Raw genomic sequence first — 17,497 nt, 5'->3', positions numbered from 1 at the left:
TGGGGGAGGGGGTACCGATGTCCACTCGTTTAAATGTGGTGTTAATACCCGCTAATCAGCTTTATTGTTCAAACACAGCCCTCAGGCCTGTCCATTCTCCTAATTGGGGACAGGGCCTGGTTGCAACGGTACGGTGGCCGACAGCTGGCACGGCGATTAGAGGGGAGTGATAATGGAGAGGAGAAAAGCTCTTTAAGGGGACCGCCAGCCGCCAGCCCCCAACTCCTCCCCACCTCCCACACACTGTGGGGAGTGGAAACACCCCACCACCAGCAGAGAGGGAAGCCCTTCAGGGTCAGTAGGGTCCAAGGAAGCTACTGTGACATCACAAACAGTGGACATCGGGTGCCTGTGATTGGGTGCCTGGAATCTTATCCATGATGTCACTGGGGCTGTAGGTGCTCTCCTTACACGGCCCACATTCAAAGCTGGTTCACATCCCCAGTTTACACATCCCGTCTCATTCCCAGAGTCTTCATCGCACTGTGTGCATGATTTTCGGACTGCTGGGCATGGACCCCGAAGAGGGGCACTGCCCCACCGCTCAGGCCCCCATGTGGATTAGGGGAACAGGCAGAGGGGCAGGAGTGCTGACACAAGTCTACAGAACTAACTTACTCGCCATCTGTCCCACAAGCGCCAAGTAGATTACAGCATACCAGCTCAGGCACTCACAGCTCCTAATAAAAGCGCTGTTAGAATTATCTAGTATTTATACACAAACTGCTGTTTGTCACACGAGCAGAAATCTGTTCATTTACAGGTGACAAGACAGAGGGTCAAAAATGGCAAAGTTACAAGGGGGTAACTGCAGCATGGACATCTTCCTCTCACAGCCCCCCACCCCCTCCTCCACCCCCACCTCACCCAAATCCAGCTCCAGGATTATAATAATCTGGGGCACGGTGTATTTTTAGATCTCTTCCACTGGCAGCCGGGACACAGGGCTGGGATGTGAGCGCTGACAGCGTGTCATGTGACCAAGAGAAAACCTGTGCTAGGCATGCCAGCGTTCCCCTGCGCGGGCCTCCAGACCCGTTACACAAGGCACTGCCCAGGACCCCACCCGTACCCCCTGCCCACTCTGACGGTGACGGCACCCGGTCGAAACCGCCCTGGCAGTGCAGGGTTGTACAGCTTCAGTTCTCTCTCGGGTTTCAGCAAGGTCACTCTGAGGTGAACCGCACGGCGGGCCCTTCGTTGACCAGCTGCTGCACACTGCCACCTAGTGGAGAGGATGATGTCCCACTAGGAATACCTTCAAACCGGACCTACGGATGAGGTGTGCCTGTTACGGCTCTCGAAGCACAGGTGAGGGGTCACGCAGGTACTCAGTGAGTGGCAGGTGAAACACAGAGGGACACATTCACAAACCCAAGCCTGAGAACGGAGTCCTAATTGTGCCTTGAGGCAGTCAGCGATCTGACTGCAGGGGGAGGGGGCAGGGCTATAAGCTGCTTTTCTGCCATGTCCTGCTGTGGGGATCTGTCATGTGACACGTCCTCACTGTGATGTCAGCACCCACACCCGGAAGGAAGGGTCTGAGTGACAGACTAAACCAGGCAGGGCAGACCAATAAGTCAGGGAACTTCCTTCTTGTCATTTACACATTCAGTGGAAAAGCACCCAAAGAAAGCGTATATTATTTTTCTGGTTTTGAGGAAACTATGATCTTGCCACTAGGGACATTTAATTACTGAAATACACTGACCTGCCTTTAAACCACGTCAATGGGCTAATACTGACATCTGATGAAGATAGACGGAACAAGAAATTGTAAACATTTATAGCATGTAGTACTGTATCGGCCTATGCTGTCACACAACCTCCACTTCAAAGGTGAATTTCCATTCTCATGACCAAATTAAGTCCAGTTAGTCAGCAAAACGCTCCACGTAAACACACAGTCCGTTCCTGCTTTTGCGCAGAAGCAGTATGGTGCTGCGCTCTGGGTTCATTTGACCTCACCTGTTGACCTTCACTCAGCATTGCTGACCTTCAGAGGGAGAGCAGAAGAGGTCTAATGTCATGTGTGTTACGCAGACGTGAGGAAGGGATGGGGGGGGGGGCGGTGATCAAAGCGCTACCCACGGTCCTCCCGGGAACAGCGGCCACGTGGGACGCACAGGTGAGCTGAAATAACAAGGCCCTGGGGTGGGGGGTGGGGTCTTGCAGTTTGGCGGGGCTGTGGTTATGAGGAGCATCTCCAGGGCTGGGATGGCGGGGGGAGTGTTGTGGAAACGGAGCTCAGGTGAGGGAGTATCTGCACATCGTACAGCACGGCCTGAACCCAGGGCTGCCCTCATCTCTCAAACACTATTTTTTTTTTTTTACTTTACAGTTTCAAAACAGATCAACAGCTGTCTAGATAACCAGAAGCATTTCTGAACTTATTTTGTCTGGAAATACTGGCTATGCTTTGCATTCTTGAGAACACTTGGAGACTAGCACACTCAGGCACTTGTTTACGTCTCTGTAAAATGCTGATTAAGTCGATCCTGCCTCGGCATCTTGCAGCCTGTGCCTGTACCCCCCCCACCCCATGCTGTGTACAGTACCTGTTCAGCGCCATGGCAACTCTCCCGGCTGTATCTCCCGGGTTGCTGCTACCACTGCATCAGCTAATAAGGGTCTTCACTAATAATGGGTCTTCACTCAGAAGTCAGAGGAGTCTGGATGGTCAAATCTCCATGTAAGATGGGCCCAGCTGTGATCCACCTGGCCAGCATGAGGGACCAACTGCAGACCAGGGAAGGGGGGGGGAGCATTTCTGAATAGGGAATTCTGGTTTTTGACACACGCCTATTAATTACCGAGTTATTGAAATAATTTCAGTACAACCTAGAGGAATCACAGATTGCAGGAAAAATAAAGGACTGTCTGGCCACATCAATGTAGGGGGGTGACAGATGTAGAGAGTCAGCTTTTGTGGGAATTTGACCAGGACACTGAAAACCACAGGACCTTCAGTAACAAGTCAGTTTTTAAAAATTTTTATTTAAAATGTCTCATCTGAAGGGGAAGACCTCGATACAGTACAGTTTTCTCTTTGCTGAGGGAGACCCTGATCAAAACAGCAACCGTGAGAAATAAAACACAGTACATCCCATGTACTGCATTTTACGTACGGTGCAGAACCGGCGCAGCGGCGGAGCCCACTTCCTGTCCCAGAGTGCATCGGGCCTTGGGCAGACAGGCGTGATCGTGGGAGGAGCTGCTGCAGTGAGGAGCGGCGCTGCTGGAAGCTCTCCTCAGCTCCGGCTCCAATCCACCAGGGAGCCAATCAGCAGCGTGCTGGAGCCCGAGCACGGGCTAATTGCAGGTGCTTTGCAGGTCCAGACCTCACCTGCCGTTCCCAAGAGACCCTGTCAGCCCCCCCCAAACCAAAGAGGCGAGGTGTGCAAGACAACAGGCCCACGGGGAAATTTTCCTTTTTCCTTCCACCCACTGAAAAACAACTATTAGACTTCCACTCTCCCCTCGAACCTTGCCAGAAGATTCAACCAACTCGTCATCAGAGGGGGCGGTTCTCATTGGCTGGCGCAACCAGTGCCACTGAATGAGATTATGGGGCCTGGGCCCCAGCGTAAAACCAAACTGGCCACTCCCTCCCTCCCCCTTCAGCTGTGACCTACAAACTGTGTTACAACATTAACCTTAAGATCAACAAAAATCAGTCATGGCTTTGTAATGATTCTGTCAATGCTAGTCAATAGTTTTAGCATATTTAATAATTTACTGGATTTGTAAAATTAGTTTAATACAGGCATTAATCACGTGGTCATATTTACTGTTCATAAAGTACATGTACAGGCAGAGAGCTCCATTACAACAATGTATTTCCCCACCACTTTTCTAGGGTATTTGGTAGCACAGAAACCTGAGGAGAGGCAACTGCACTCCATCACGTTACCTGGATTACCCATCATTCAGGGCACAGCGGAGTTCGGCAGCCAGGGGTCAGAGGTCACTGTGCACTTGCTGGTGATCCACGGGAGGCTTCCCTGTCTCCATTACTGCCATCAGCGTGTACTGAAGCTCAATATCTGAATAAACGTCATTTTCTTTAAATCTCCCCAAGTCACTGTTTAAAATTTACAATTACTAGTAAATCTAAAACCAAACACTTCCATCTATAACACTTTTTCACACACAAGTTACATTAACTTGTTTTCAAAAAAACAGATCAAAAAGAGAAATAAATCTAACTGTTCACATTTTGTGTCTTTGGGGTCAAAACATGAGTACCATAATTTTCTGTTGAGCATCAATAATGAGGCAACAGATTCCTATGAGTGGCAGTGTCATATCAGGCCCAGAGGGGGCGCTGTTGTCATTCTGTAGAGTAAAGTACTGTCACCAGAATTGCTATCACATACATCCAACTGCAGGACCATAGTGTAAAAACTGTGCTCTCTATGCTGTACAGGATGCAGCCATCTGGGAAACGGTTAGATTCAAAATGCTAGATAAAAACAAATACCAACCATGACCTATCTCATGGGGAATGAAAAATTAAATGGAGAAATGTAGGTCGCCAACAGATTTACCCTTTAAAAACATAATCCCATAAAGGTACAAAGGGCTACCTATTTTTCCCCCAGCTCCGGAAATGGAAAATACAACTGAGACAAAAGTATTAAAAAGCTGCCAACTGTAAATAGCACACTAATAGCAGTTTCGGCATTGCATTTGTAAGGATTAAATTAACATACAAGGAAAATTCAAGTATTTTCTTCTTGCGGCAGTTAGTGCTGAATGGCTTAAAGAGTGCAGAACAAAAAAAGGCAAAAAAAAAAAAAAACAGCCAATCGGAGCATCAGTCATACAGAGCAGCAGGTTAAGTCCCGCCCCTCCACACCACCCAAGTCAGGGGCCTAGTCGGGACCCTCATCCTGCAGCACCGCCCCGCCACACGGACCGTCCGAGGTGGGCGTGTCCGGCTGCTCCTGGGAGGGCTCCTCCGAGCAGCGGCTGGCGGCAGGGGAGACGACGTCGGGGCTGGAGTCGCACGACTCGGTGCTCTGCTCCGAGGTGGCCGTCGTGGTGGCCACGCTGGGCGGGACGGGGTCGAACTCGTCGTCCTCGTCCTCCAGGACGGGAGATTCGTGGACGTCTGTGTAGACGAGAGCCACACAAAGAGGGAGCGATCACAGACTCGCCGTAAAACCCAGATAGTCAGCTCCTGGGGTTCCTTCCATCCGCTCTACTTACTCACTATTGACAGATCCAGGGGGTAACATTAGGTTTCTGGGGGGGTACTGCACTTCCTGAATGTTAGCAATGTATGAGTTTCCCTGGTTTTGTCCTCACAAGATCAACATAAACAAATAACAAAAAAAGCACCACTTACTGCTGAAAGCATCTGGATACTGCTTTGCAATCTTGCTTTTCAGAGTCCTGTAGTGCATGAAAATAACATGGACACGTATATATCCTTTTTGTTAATATCATTACAACAGTCCTAGCAGACTCATTGCTGGAAGATGTACAAATCTTTTTCATAAAATATTTTATAAAATTTCACTGATGCGTGTCCATTTTTGATGTTTAGGTTTCTTCTTTGCACAACGAGTTCCTTAAAGAAAGTAGTTTGATCTATGAACCGTTTGTACTTTACATCTAAATATGACATAACTGCATAGCTCAACAATATTCATCTCCCTGCAGCGCAGTACTGAACTGCAATGCCCTGTTCACACTATATGAAAAAAAAGAAAGAAATTGAGCTACAGAGGGTCAATACCTTCTTGACAGACATGTCCTCTGGTTGTGTTATTGGTTTATCAGCCAAAAATATACATTATAATATAGGATTGCAAAACCAAGTCAATTAAAAAAAATCCACAGGAGACATTCAAGCTGCAATCAAGAGGGTGACAGCTGTCTGAAATCCTACAGCAGGAGGTGGATTGAGGGCCAGACTTGGGCAGGGTTATGAGGTACAAAACAAGGTGAAAAAGACCAGAGGATGCAGAGCTGTCTGTGTCCCGCAGGGGGCAGCACCTGATTCTCCTGAAGACGCTGTCCAGGTCCTTCTTCATCTCCACCAGTGTGCGCGTGTGGTGCAGGAAGCGCTCGTTCATCTGCTGGAGCCGCACGTTGGAGAGGCCATTAAAGTTCAGGAGCATCTCGTTCGTCTTCTCAAAGCGGTCCAGCCTGACGGCAGCGCAGACAAACTGTTACTTCATAACTTTAAGGTTGTGCATTTTAAACATATTAATACTACTCATTTAAAAAATGTCAAGTGGGAGACAAACCCATATTTCATTGTCAATTATGGCACAGGATTATTGTTCTTCAAATCAGTAATTCCCTAATGTATTAATACCCATAGAAGAAAAGCAACGTGATCCTATTCATTATGGGTAGACATACCTCAAACATACTATTTTGTGTAGATGCACTGCAATAGTGTACTTATGCCACCACTCAACACAGCATTACTTTCAGTCACTCACATGTGTCTCTGAGCTTGGATGATTGCATTCACATCCTCGGAATTGACCATACTGAGCATTCTGTCACAGAACATTCCAGAAGCAGTGGGCTCCATGGCACAGACTGAAAAAGCAAGAACACACACACTGATTAGAGCATAATACTGACCATACAGTAACACACATTGCTTGCATACCAGACCCCACTTTAAAATGACTATTCTTCTGCCATATTCAAAATGTCTCAATATGGTCATATATACACCAAAGTAATGACAGATCAATAGAACTGGTTTTATATCCACCGAGTCTTTCTTTTATGCTTTTAGAAAAGGATGTGGCAGTTGAATCTTGAGACTAAGGAGCAGCTTCACAGCAGTATTTAGGATTGTGCCTACTCCAATATGCAAAATCAGCATACAAATAATTTTAACATTTACAATTACAATTGAATGCTAGCACATATGTATGGAGCATTTACACATTGTCCTTATCTAGCCTCAACACATTAGGGAACACGTTTTGAAATAATACAAAAAGGTTACCAATCGAACTGTATCTAAGAATGGCAGAGGAACAGAAATCTGGCCGCTATTGACACCAGGGATCACTGTCAAGTTTGATGGGGTTACATCAATCGTCCCTTATTAATTTCTATTCGACAGAATTAATGCACTTGCTTGATCAAACCATTCTACAACGTGAGGTGAAGCTAGCGTTCATCGTTTTAAAAAATGACAAATTAGTTTTCGACACTGTTAAGATCGCGATGAAGTCAGCATCCGACGTAGTAAATGTTTACATCGGTTTGCCGGTAGCAACACAAGTCAACTTTATACTTACAATAGCAGCTAACGAACGTCAAACATAAAAGTGCGATGGCTAACTTATTACTACAACGACAACGTTAACGTTTTGCAAACGTGACTGTAATGATTTCGCGAAATAAAGCGTCGCAATTTTAAAATGTTTATCGCTATCCAGCTAGCGAGTGTTACTGTGAACCCGCAATAAGGAATCGACTTCCGGTGGCGAAAAGGGCGAAAACCTCCTAAGTAAAAGCCGGAATTGCTCCTCTTATTAGCTTTTGCTACTGGAATAAAAGTAAAAGTATCAGAACATACCATCACAACACGCTATCTTGTAATTGAAGACGTTTCCCAACTTCAATAGATTTCATCAGTATAGCAGACCATTTTGTATCACTACCATAATTGATTAGATTATAGTTTGAGAGCATCTATGTGCTGCTCTCCTGCCAAAGGAAATTATTTAAATTTATTGTGGTACTGTGCAGATGTCCTGACCTTTTCAGTAAGTGGGTTGCAATTGGCTCGATACCCGCCGGTAACCACACATTGGCCAGGCTTTATGAAACATGATGGTAAGGAAAAATAATGCAAAATAAAAAATAAATAAATAAAATCAGCTACTTAATCAACACTACAATGAAACAGGTTGACATTAATGACCGTTTAAAATGAAGGTTTCCGTATCCTCCATTTTGAGCTCTGGAGCTACGACTGACTATGACTAACAGTCAAAACAGCTAACCACAATTAAAAGATAAAAGCTTTAACGAGCACATCTCACATCACTTACCATTGCCACACGTGCGACGGTGAATGTTCACATTCCATTTATGCACAAAACCTGCCATGGGACCCGCCATTCTTAAATCAGTGTGGAGCAGTTCTGGGGCTGTACCAAACCCCGTCCCATCCAAAGTCAGTGAGGCCCTGAGGAGACGGAACAGAGGAGGGAGCATAACGCCACAAACACATGAGAAACGCTGTGTGACTACAAGTCTAGATAAAAAATAATGTTGGATTAATATAGAATCTTCCATTGCCTTTCATGGTACTCAAAAAGCTTTGCTGTGACGAAGGAGGAAGTAACGTACCTCAAATTACCAAAATCACACCCACCTGATGGCCATTTCTCGGCAGAAAACTCACCACATGGACATATCAGCTGAGGCCAGTACTTCTATACCCAGCTGAGGAATTGGCCTGATGAGGAATTCATCCAGGACACTAAGGCCCGTAATGATGACCTAAAAGCTGCTGTATCGGTTGCACTTGATCCGGAAGCTATAGACGCAACGCCAGTTTTGGCAGAAACCTGGCTTTCAAAGGTGGCCTCAATTCCAAACACTAAGCAAGTTCAGGTGCACTCAGCTGAAGTACATTTGTCAATATAAAGAAAGACAGGCACGTGCGACTACTCACCTTGTTCATTGTATAATAACGGATTGCGTTAATTCAACAGGGGTCATCTCACAATCTTTAAAGTGGTTCACAGTGAAGCAGGAACTCACCTCAACCCACCACCACTGAGAAGCACTCACCTGGGAAATGCACGGTAGCCATTTTGCACCAGAAAAATTTAACCAACTGTGCTGTGGTGTAACATGGACTGACAGAGGAGCCAGGCGGGGCAAATGGGCCAGGATACAAGCAACACCCCCGCCCCCCTTCTCTGTAAAGGATGTTCAAAATGATGTCAAAAATATTGTTCCTGGATTTTATTTAAATGCATGAGCCCACATTCCCACCCATTAGACCTTTAGTTTTAGCACAGAAGCAGCCCTGTCGGCACAGCGATTAGAGCGACATTAAGGTTTTACTGGCAGCTCCGTAAACAGCATTGTTCATGAGCAGTACAAATCAGCTCTCCCCAGTTATCTGCGTTATCCACGGGCGGAAGGCCGACACCCGGGTGAAAACCGCGGGGCTGCTGGCGTCACACTGGCTGCCGCTCCGGGTCATCAGGCCAAAGAGGTAATACACACCGCCGCTGCTGCACAGCAAGGGGCCTCCGGCGTTCCCCTGCGGGGGCGGGGTTTCGAGGGTGGGGGGGAGGCGGGGTCAGAGAGAGACGGAGGATGACGTGAGTGGTGACACACCGCTGACAGCCGTTATTACCGACATTGTTACCTGAAACACTCCTTCCAGGTGGTCACACAGAAACGTGACAGGCTGTGGCACAAGTGTGTGATGAGGAAGTTTTTGAATGCGGAGAGTTTATTCGAAATGCTATTAGTAAGGCTCCACCAAGTCAAATACAAAAGGTGCACCATGTACCTTATAAAAATGATGAATTCATGCTACACTGGTTTGTGCAGTTTATGCCAAATACTTATTTTTTTGCAATCATTACATCAGATTTTAATGTGTTTTCTCAAAGCAAACTGCACTGTGCACCGAGTAAGGTCCAGGGAACAGAAAAGGTTGTAATTTGGAACACAGTAGCTGTGTTTGGTGCTTGGTGTGTGTGTGGGGGGGTGGGGGGCGTACCATGCAGCCCACGGACCCAGCAGCGTCTGCGCAGAGGTGAACCTCGTCAGAGAACTCCTCCCCCCACCTGCTCTCGCACGCGCTCGCATTGAGCAGCTGTAGCCGGGCCTGGTGGAGGACGTTTGGGCTGATGAACGCTGCGTTAAGGAAACACAGCTGCTGCTCAGTAATGCATCAGAGTGCCTGAACACAGCCAGCCAGGTAGAGGTCAAAGACATAAATAAACATTAGTGTTACAGCGATAGCGCAGGGACTTAGTGTGTGGGGCCTGCAGTGGGACCGGCAGCCAGATGAAGGCAGGGAGATCAGGGGAACAGCCGTGGAGAGCAACTCGGCAAAACCAAGATGGCAGTTGGGAATGTGAAATTGATCGGAACACTGAGGATAGAGCCCCTACTTTTTTGTGCCATAGGTGTCCTTAAAGACCACAACGTGTCAGGATCTTGATTTAGCAACTCAGAGGGATAGCCCCTCCTACAGCAGCGCGCCGCCATCGCAGTGCTGGGGCACTGGATTTCAAAAGGTCCAGAAGGCTCACTAAATTTGTTAGAACTTACCGGAAAATGTTCCCATTTCCCAGCCAGTGGTCACACAGGACCAGCTCTCATCCAGCTTGCTGCCCTGGTCCGGTAAGCAGACTGGGGCAATGGTCAGTCCTGGCAAAGGTACAAGGAGAAGATTTAAAGCAATAGTGTCCCAGGGTCAGTTTAGTCAATATTTGATATTAACAAACATGTCATAAAATGCAGGAATTTTACATGCATTGGTCTGAATCCAGATAAGGAGGTAAGACTATTGAAGAACAATGCTAAGATCCTGATTTAAATTTTTTTTTAAATAAAAACATTTAAAAAAATCACTTCCTATGGAACAAAAATCAGCATAATGGCAGTCGGGAGAAGTGAGTTTGGGAAACCCAAGATCAGTGCCTAAGATGAGAAGCAGCTCCGTACCGAATTCGACTGCTCCCTGGATCCTGATCAGCATGAGGTCGCTGGAGGGCGGGGCCCCCGTTTGGTTGGCGTGGGAGGTGTTGACGGCCTGTATCCCGAAGGCCTGGGAGGTGCTGAGCCAGAGCCTGTGAGCCCCGAGCAGCACCGAGTCCACCTTCCCACTGCAGAGAGACGCATGAGCAACCCTAACAAAGCTCGCCTCATTAAACAGCTGGAGAGCTGTTTAATGCTAATTAGTAGAATCAGGTGCGCCAAATTAGGGTTGAAACGAAAACCTACAGCACAGGTGTCCAGGACCAGGGCTGGGCATCCCTGCTGTATATATCATACAAATAATACCTTTATGTTTTTCACTGAGTTTTTAGTTGAGGAGCACCGTTTGAGAGGTGGAGACAGGGCGGAATGAGTGTATGAGTGTAAGGGAAGAACGCAGGAGTGAGCGTGGCAGAGAGAGGAGTGTACATGAGGGTTAAGGAGCGAGGAAGGAGTGAGTATGGCAGGAGGAGGAGTGTATATGAGGGACACGCGCGCACACACACACACACGCACACTCACCCGGCCCTGCAGTGGCAGTGGCTGGACGCTAGGACCCAGCGGCGGCGGACGAGGCTGCCGCTGCAGCAGTGCCGTCCCTCGGCCTGCAGGCTGACCTGCCAGGGCCAGGAGTGAGCGCTCGCCTCCGACACGGGCTCCACCCGCGCCTCCCCCTCCACCCGCCGCACCCGCGCACAGTCTGCGCTCAGCCCCCACGGGGGCACCGCCGCCAGCCCGCACACATCTGCAGGCCAGGAGAGGGCGCCAGTCAGTCAGCGGCTGTGTCCGAGCAACGCCAGCACTAGCGTGTAAGCTGAGGTCATGCGTCACCATGGCATCGGCCAATCGGCACACAGACCACGGGGCCCACCCACAACTGAAATTTTTTTCTGCTTGAATCCTAAAACCTTTAAAGCATTCCAAGACTATTACGGCAAAGTTCCTAGCGACCTTGAAGCAGGACACATTTAATACGCAATGTGCTGAGAACTACATCATTTGATTGTTATCAGGGGAGGCACAGTTTTGTTTCTCCCGCTCCTACCTGCCATCCTGTCACTGGACTCATCAGGCCCAGGTGAGGCCTCAGCTGTGGAGAGAGAAAGGCATTTAAAGCAAACGCTCCCAAACATCGGCGCTCATATCGCCCCAGTCACGCTTTCTGCAACTGAAAACACAGAATTGTCTGCAATTGCTGTGCAAGCGAGGACGTGCGCTTCGGTTCTGCTTCTTCAGTGAAACCACACGGGTTCCCACCCAAGGCATTTTACTCATTTTAAGTAGAAAAAAAAACAACGGGAGCAAAAAAGCCGTCTCTTACCCTTGATGGTGGACTCGACCCAGCGGGCGTAGTGCTGCAGGTTGGTGTAGACCCCTGGCTTTCCGGCACGCCCACACCCCACCCCCCAGCTCACTATGCCCGCCAGCTTGTATCGGTCCCCACTGTAACAGGACAGGGGGCCCCCTGAGTCCCCCTGCACGTCAAAACAAAAAAAAACAAAAACACCAGAGTCAAAACTCCACCTAAACACTTCACACAACCAGGACAGCTGGCTCCACCCGTGTGTGCACTGCCTGTAATCAGCCTTGACACATAAGCACTAACCGCTTTGCGGTGGAATATTAAAAGTTTGAATGCAGGAATTAAGACTTTTATTACATGGCTCAAAACGCTGAGCGGTGCTCATCAAGGTAACACTGCTCTACTTGCATAGCTGTGAGGAATTCGGCTCAAATCGTGGTGGCTGATCACGGGTATGTCACATGGTAACGGACGGGGTGCGGAGAAAACCCCCCGTTTTGCACAAGCGGGGGCGCCCCGCCCCGTCCCACCTGGCAGGCGTCCACCCCGCCCTCCACGTCCCCGGCGCAGAGCATGGTCTCGGTGACCCGGGGCCCGTACAGGCGGCTGCAGGTGCCGTGGCTCAGGATGGTGACGTTGACCTCCTGCAGTTTGGCCATGCGGGGCCCGTCTGAGGAGCAGGGGGGGGGGGGGGGACACACTTTACTCAGGACGGGGTCCGTCTGTGCACCTAAAACACCTCCACTCACACCAGTTAATAAGCCCCCCCCCCCCCATCTCCAGAATAAATATATCCTGACAAAGACTAAATGAATAAATGCATCTACTTCAGCAAACCTACAAAAAGCAGAGAAAAGAGAAAGTAGTGAAAGATCAAAGCTGGGAAGAGAGAAATGCTGAAGAAGGAGGGGGGGCACAGGCCAGGCTGAGGGGGGCATACGCACACTCTGTGGTCGAGCCCCAGCCTGTCACCGTGCACATCCCAGGGGGCTCCACGGGCTCGGTAACTATGGTGATGGGCCGGACGCAGTCGGTGAAACGCAGGGGCGTCTCCAGCTTCACCAGGACCACATCATTGGTCTTCTTGCTCCTGTTGTAGTCTTCGTGGGGGATGATTTTGGAGATCTTGGATATCTGAACTCAATGGAGAAGACCTGCTTACTGGGGCAAAACGCTTGCCGTACACAGAAAGGATTCCCCCAGCAATGGCCTGAGTACTACCAGCATGTGCAAACAGCCAGCAGGCATTTCAAATCTAAAAACCCCACATCTGTACAGAGACTTTCGCAGCCCAGAAGCACACACATCACAGTACTATTGTACCATGTATGTACAGAGCAAGCCTAAGGTGACAGAAAAAGGAGGGGGGAGTTTTTATTTTTATTTTATTATTTTTTTTACAACTACCAAGGCTAATAATAATAATAATAATTTAAAAAAATGAAAATCTAATAGTCTCAAATCATGTCATACTGCAGTGTGCCCAGACATGGTTAAACCAATGTCAAACCTGCACAGATAAAAGGCTTCATTCCGCAGCAGTGCTAAAATCCCTCACCTGCTGACAGGCCTCCTCTTCGTTCTGAAGGTCATGCTTTCCTGCCATCACCTTCCACAGACGGATATTACTGTAACTGCAGTTTAAAAAAACCTCAGAATTACACGTTCTTTTAAGAAATCTGCATGGTTATCAAAAAAAAAACATTTTTTCAGTGCTTTTCTTCCTGGGCTTTACAGACTTTAATAAGTTTAATAAGTAAAAACTGAAATATCAATGCAAGGTCAAGGCTTACACACAAGCACATTCATAACTGTACATAAAAGGGATTCAAGTATTCTGTTGCTCTACACCAGGGCTGCCCAGCCCTGCTCCTGGAGATCTGCTGTCCAGCAGGTTTCCATTTCAGTCCTAATTAGGCACACCTGACTCTACTAATTAGCAGCTCAGTGAGATCTCTGGCTGTTGAATGAGGTAAAATAAAGAGAGACGATGAATGTATTTGTTGATGTGATGCGTCAGAAGAGTAAGTAATTTCCAGTGTACAGCGCGGGGGAAAAGCAGAAACAGAGATGCCGCTGATGAAGGCGAAAATGTAGGTGCTGTTCAGCTAAGATAAGGTGCTATTTAGCATTAGCTCTGTTTTTCACTAGTTCACTTTGGTTTGGCTGCAGGGGATACAGCGCAGAATGAATGCTAAAGGAGGGTGGGGCTGAGCAGTTGGCTCTGGTGTCCTATCCAGTAACTCTTGTGTGACGAGACAGGCTCATTCCAATCTCATTTTATCCTCGCCAGACCCGAAAAATCGATCGAGGTCCGGCATCTTTGAGGACATTCCAATCCATTAAATTCTCCTTGGAGCAGCTAGGAGCAAGGACGCTCCCAGAGAATGTTTCAGTGACGATACATGAGCACATCCTTTTTTGGAACGTGTGACACATAAATGATCGACCTGCATTTAATGCAACTCGTCTTCAGAAACGGGGTCTGGCCCGGACCCAGCGAGGGGGTGAGAGCGTGCATTAAATGCGATCCTGCACGTGATGGGTCGGGCTGCTCACCTGAGGAAGCAGTGCCGGGCGCTGATGACCCAGCTGGGGGTGAGAACAGCGCCCCCGCAGGCGGGCATGGTGATGACCTTCAGGGTGACCTGCCAGGGCCAGGAGTGGGCCTGCGCCTCGCGGCCTCCCAGGATGCGCGTCCTGCCCGTCTCGTCCAGCAGGGACGCCCGCTTTCCCGCCAGCCCTGAGACAGCCAGGAGAGGCCTGTTCCCCTCTGCGCACACTACATACAGAGACCCCAACGGACTGCGCACACAAACTACATACAGATACCCCCACACACTACACACACACCCCTCCACACTGCAAGCACACTAGCTCACACACACACACAGTGCACACACACCAGCTCACAGGCACAAAGTGCCCAGTGACCCAAAGGCTAAAGAACAGTCCTGGTCGTGACTCACAGACCGAGCTGGCTATCAGCCAGGCATTCGTGAAATTAGCCTCCAGGAAATGAAATAAATAATCTGTTGCTGCTGTGCGTTAGCCTTCTGATTGCGGCGTGGTCTCATTACACTGCGCTGATTGACCTGTGCTCCGCTTGATGAGACGTGTCACACGTGCCTGATGAATGTGGACGCTGGTATTGGACGAGAGGGGACTCGGCCAGTGGTGCGACGCTCCTTACCTTCATAAACAGCACGGATTGACTCGCACGACACATTCCCTGCCCCGGCAGCGCTGTCGTCTGGATTCTGCTCAGCCAGGGCTGCGAAAAGAAGGCCGGACAGAAGCCGCACGCTGGGAAATTCAGGACACTCCTATAAGCTGCGTTTAGCGTTTGCGGTTAAAACCATCACTGTAGTCCCATTTTTTTTTCCAAGCCCCATTTTGATTAAGTGCTCCTATATTGCTAGTGTTAAACTGCCGTGCATTGCCGTCTGTGATGGGCATTGGTATGAAGGTGTAAACCGTTTCACTGAGGTGGGGGCCCTCAGCCAGAGAGCTCCCCTGCTGGTAGATGAGCTCACTTATAAGGGAATCCCAGAAGCTGAATGTGTCAAGTGTAACTGTCGGAGTTTAACAGACATGCACACACAGCATGAAGGAACGTGATCACAATGCCGAGCAGCCCCTGAAAGAACAGCTTCAAAAACAAGCTTCCTGGGCCATCAGGCCTGCAGGTGATCACTGGTACTACGACCACATCGCACTGATGGAACCACGGACAGTTTGAAATGTGGAAACCGTGATACTGAACGCTAATAATCACCAGCACAGTGAGGGAAGCCTCGTCCTTCTTACCTTCATAACTAGCACGGATAGACTCGCAGGAGAGGATCTCTACACTGCCGTTTACGCTGCTACCCTGAGGCTGGGCTGACTTCTGCTGAGAGGCGCTGATGGAGTCTGCCACAGCTGGGGAGAGAACACCACCATTTTACACTGATATACAATCAGCCAATAGAAACACACTGGTCCCCAACGGAACCAATCAGACTCCAACGGCTTCCTTCAGGGCTGACATCACATACCGTGGCAGTTATTAACCGGTAAACTCACGGTTTTGAACTCAGCTACTGCACACCAGCCAACGTGCTTGAGCCGGCAAAGAGCTCAAAGCATTACAAACACAACACACACCATTTCTCAGCATTTCTCCAAATTGTAACACTTATTAATGTTTGCCAGGATAGTTTATTATGCTAAACGTACAGCTGATTCTGGAACAAGTATAAAATATCCTTTACTGCAGTCACTGCTGCACTTTAGGTAGATATACTTTATTGAACCCAATTTGTCCTCCGCATTTAACCCATCTTAGTTACTCAGGAGCAGTGGGCAGCCACAGTGCAGCGCCTGGGGACCAACTCCACTTCTGAGGAGTCTGAAGAAGAATGTCCTAGATGCATGTAATCACACAACAGAAATTGGCACAATGGATCAATACAAGAAGGCCAAGAGCAGAATCACTGATCCCAACATCATTTCAGGCACATCAGCTGATCAGCTGATCAACTGGTGACTCACACAAGGAAAGACTCCGAATTGCACATGTAATGTGATATGTAGCCTATTTTTTCATTGTATTTATTTTGAGAACAAATACAGGCTGCACTTATTGGAGGGGCATGCACGCACAGTAAGCGTAAATTGATAATAGTAAAACGTTTTTGCATGTACCATTAACGGTTTAACACAATTTTTCCCAACTTAAAGCACATAAGTGATATCTGGACATAAAGCAGATTCACCATATTATTGAACACTGCGCAATTGTCAGTTTGTAGTGTCCAAAATGCCGTTATTAAGCGAATCGAACCAGGTGGAACCAATTAACAAGCTAGCTACATTGTTTGAATGCGTTAAACTTGTATCGACTGCTATACAGACTGTATCAAGATTGTATCAGTTATTTGGCCGTTATTGTTTGTATCCGCAAGGTACAAAACTACGCCAAGTAGCCCATTGCAATTTCAGCCATAACCCAACATTTTTCAATCGGCTAAAATTATACGGCTGTATTACCTGGATGGATCCACTGCCACAGCAAACCGTAGATCGCAATAAAAACGGCAAACATCCTTACACGAGGACCCAAACCAATTATGAAAAAAACATAAATGTTTTACCGACGCCATGAAACAAACATTTTGTCCTCGAACTCGAACATCCAAACGGCTTAAAAGACAAGGCTAGTAACTTTCTGGCTTCAGGAGAAAAGAGCAACGGCCCAAAACACCGTGGGAAATTGATGGGCCACACCTGTTGTCTGGTGACGGTCAGAGCGACGCTACCGCTGATCAATTCCGGAGGTCAATAAAATTGAAATTTAAAAAAACACGCCGCACTTGTGTCAGCAGGTGACACGACCGAAAGACTAATCGAAAGGACACTTTTAGCGCAACATGGACAAATACATTTGATGCCATCTGACATCCAAAGTGATAAGTCTTTTTAGAT

The 17,497-nt window shown here is 48.2% G+C and overlaps 2 protein-coding genes across 5 annotated transcripts; both read right to left on the bottom strand.

The window, feature by feature from the left end:
• Nucleotides 1-3,697: 3,697 nt before the first annotated feature.
• On the bottom strand, nt 3,698-8,863 carry LOC118219386 (kxDL motif-containing protein 1-like). 3 transcript variants are annotated; one of them, XM_035402530.1, is made up of 5 exons: nt 8,043-8,863; nt 6,462-6,564; nt 6,007-6,159; nt 5,354-5,400; nt 3,698-5,116 (listed from the first exon to the last, which is right to left on the bottom strand). In XM_035402530.1, exons 1-5 carry the CDS (start codon nt 8,287-8,289, stop codon nt 4,878-4,880), a joined length of 789 nt encoding a protein of 262 aa, XP_035258421.1. In that variant the 5' UTR covers nt 8,290-8,863; the 3' UTR covers nt 3,698-4,877. The 3 variants fall into 3 exon arrangements, with proteins under 3 accessions (XP_035258421.1, XP_035258422.1, XP_035258423.1); XM_035402531.1 differs by lacking the exon at nt 8,043-8,863 and adding an exon at nt 7,284-7,473; XM_035402532.1 differs by lacking the exon at nt 8,043-8,863 and adding an exon at nt 6,986-7,250.
• Nucleotides 8,864-8,952: 89 nt separating this feature from the next.
• On the bottom strand, nt 8,953-17,293 carry ovch1 (ovochymase 1). Of its 2 annotated transcripts, none has more exons than XM_035402527.1 (14): nt 17,063-17,293; nt 15,839-15,952; nt 15,222-15,302; nt 14,588-14,771; nt 13,587-13,662; nt 12,973-13,162; nt 12,559-12,698; nt 12,047-12,200; nt 11,771-11,815; nt 11,248-11,470; nt 10,693-10,853; nt 10,297-10,395; nt 9,740-9,876; nt 8,953-9,271 (listed from the first exon to the last, which is right to left on the bottom strand). In XM_035402527.1, exons 1-14 carry the CDS (start codon nt 17,115-17,117, stop codon nt 9,110-9,112), a joined length of 1,821 nt encoding a protein of 606 aa, XP_035258418.1. In that variant the 5' UTR covers nt 17,118-17,293; the 3' UTR covers nt 8,953-9,109. The 2 variants fall into 2 exon arrangements, with proteins under 2 accessions (XP_035258418.1, XP_035258419.1); XM_035402528.1 differs by having other exon boundaries at nt 9,205-9,271; nt 9,740-9,847.
• Between the last annotated feature and the right edge of the window lie 204 nt (nt 17,294-17,497).

The sequence above is a fragment of the Anguilla anguilla genome, chromosome 19, assembly GCF_013347855.1.
Source record: "Anguilla anguilla isolate fAngAng1 chromosome 19, fAngAng1.pri, whole genome shotgun sequence".
In the NCBI taxonomy this organism is placed as follows: domain Eukaryota; kingdom Metazoa; phylum Chordata; class Actinopteri; order Anguilliformes; family Anguillidae; genus Anguilla; species Anguilla anguilla.
The sequence above is the reverse complement of the archived record's forward strand: the minus strand, read 5'-3'. Positions and strand labels throughout refer to the sequence as shown.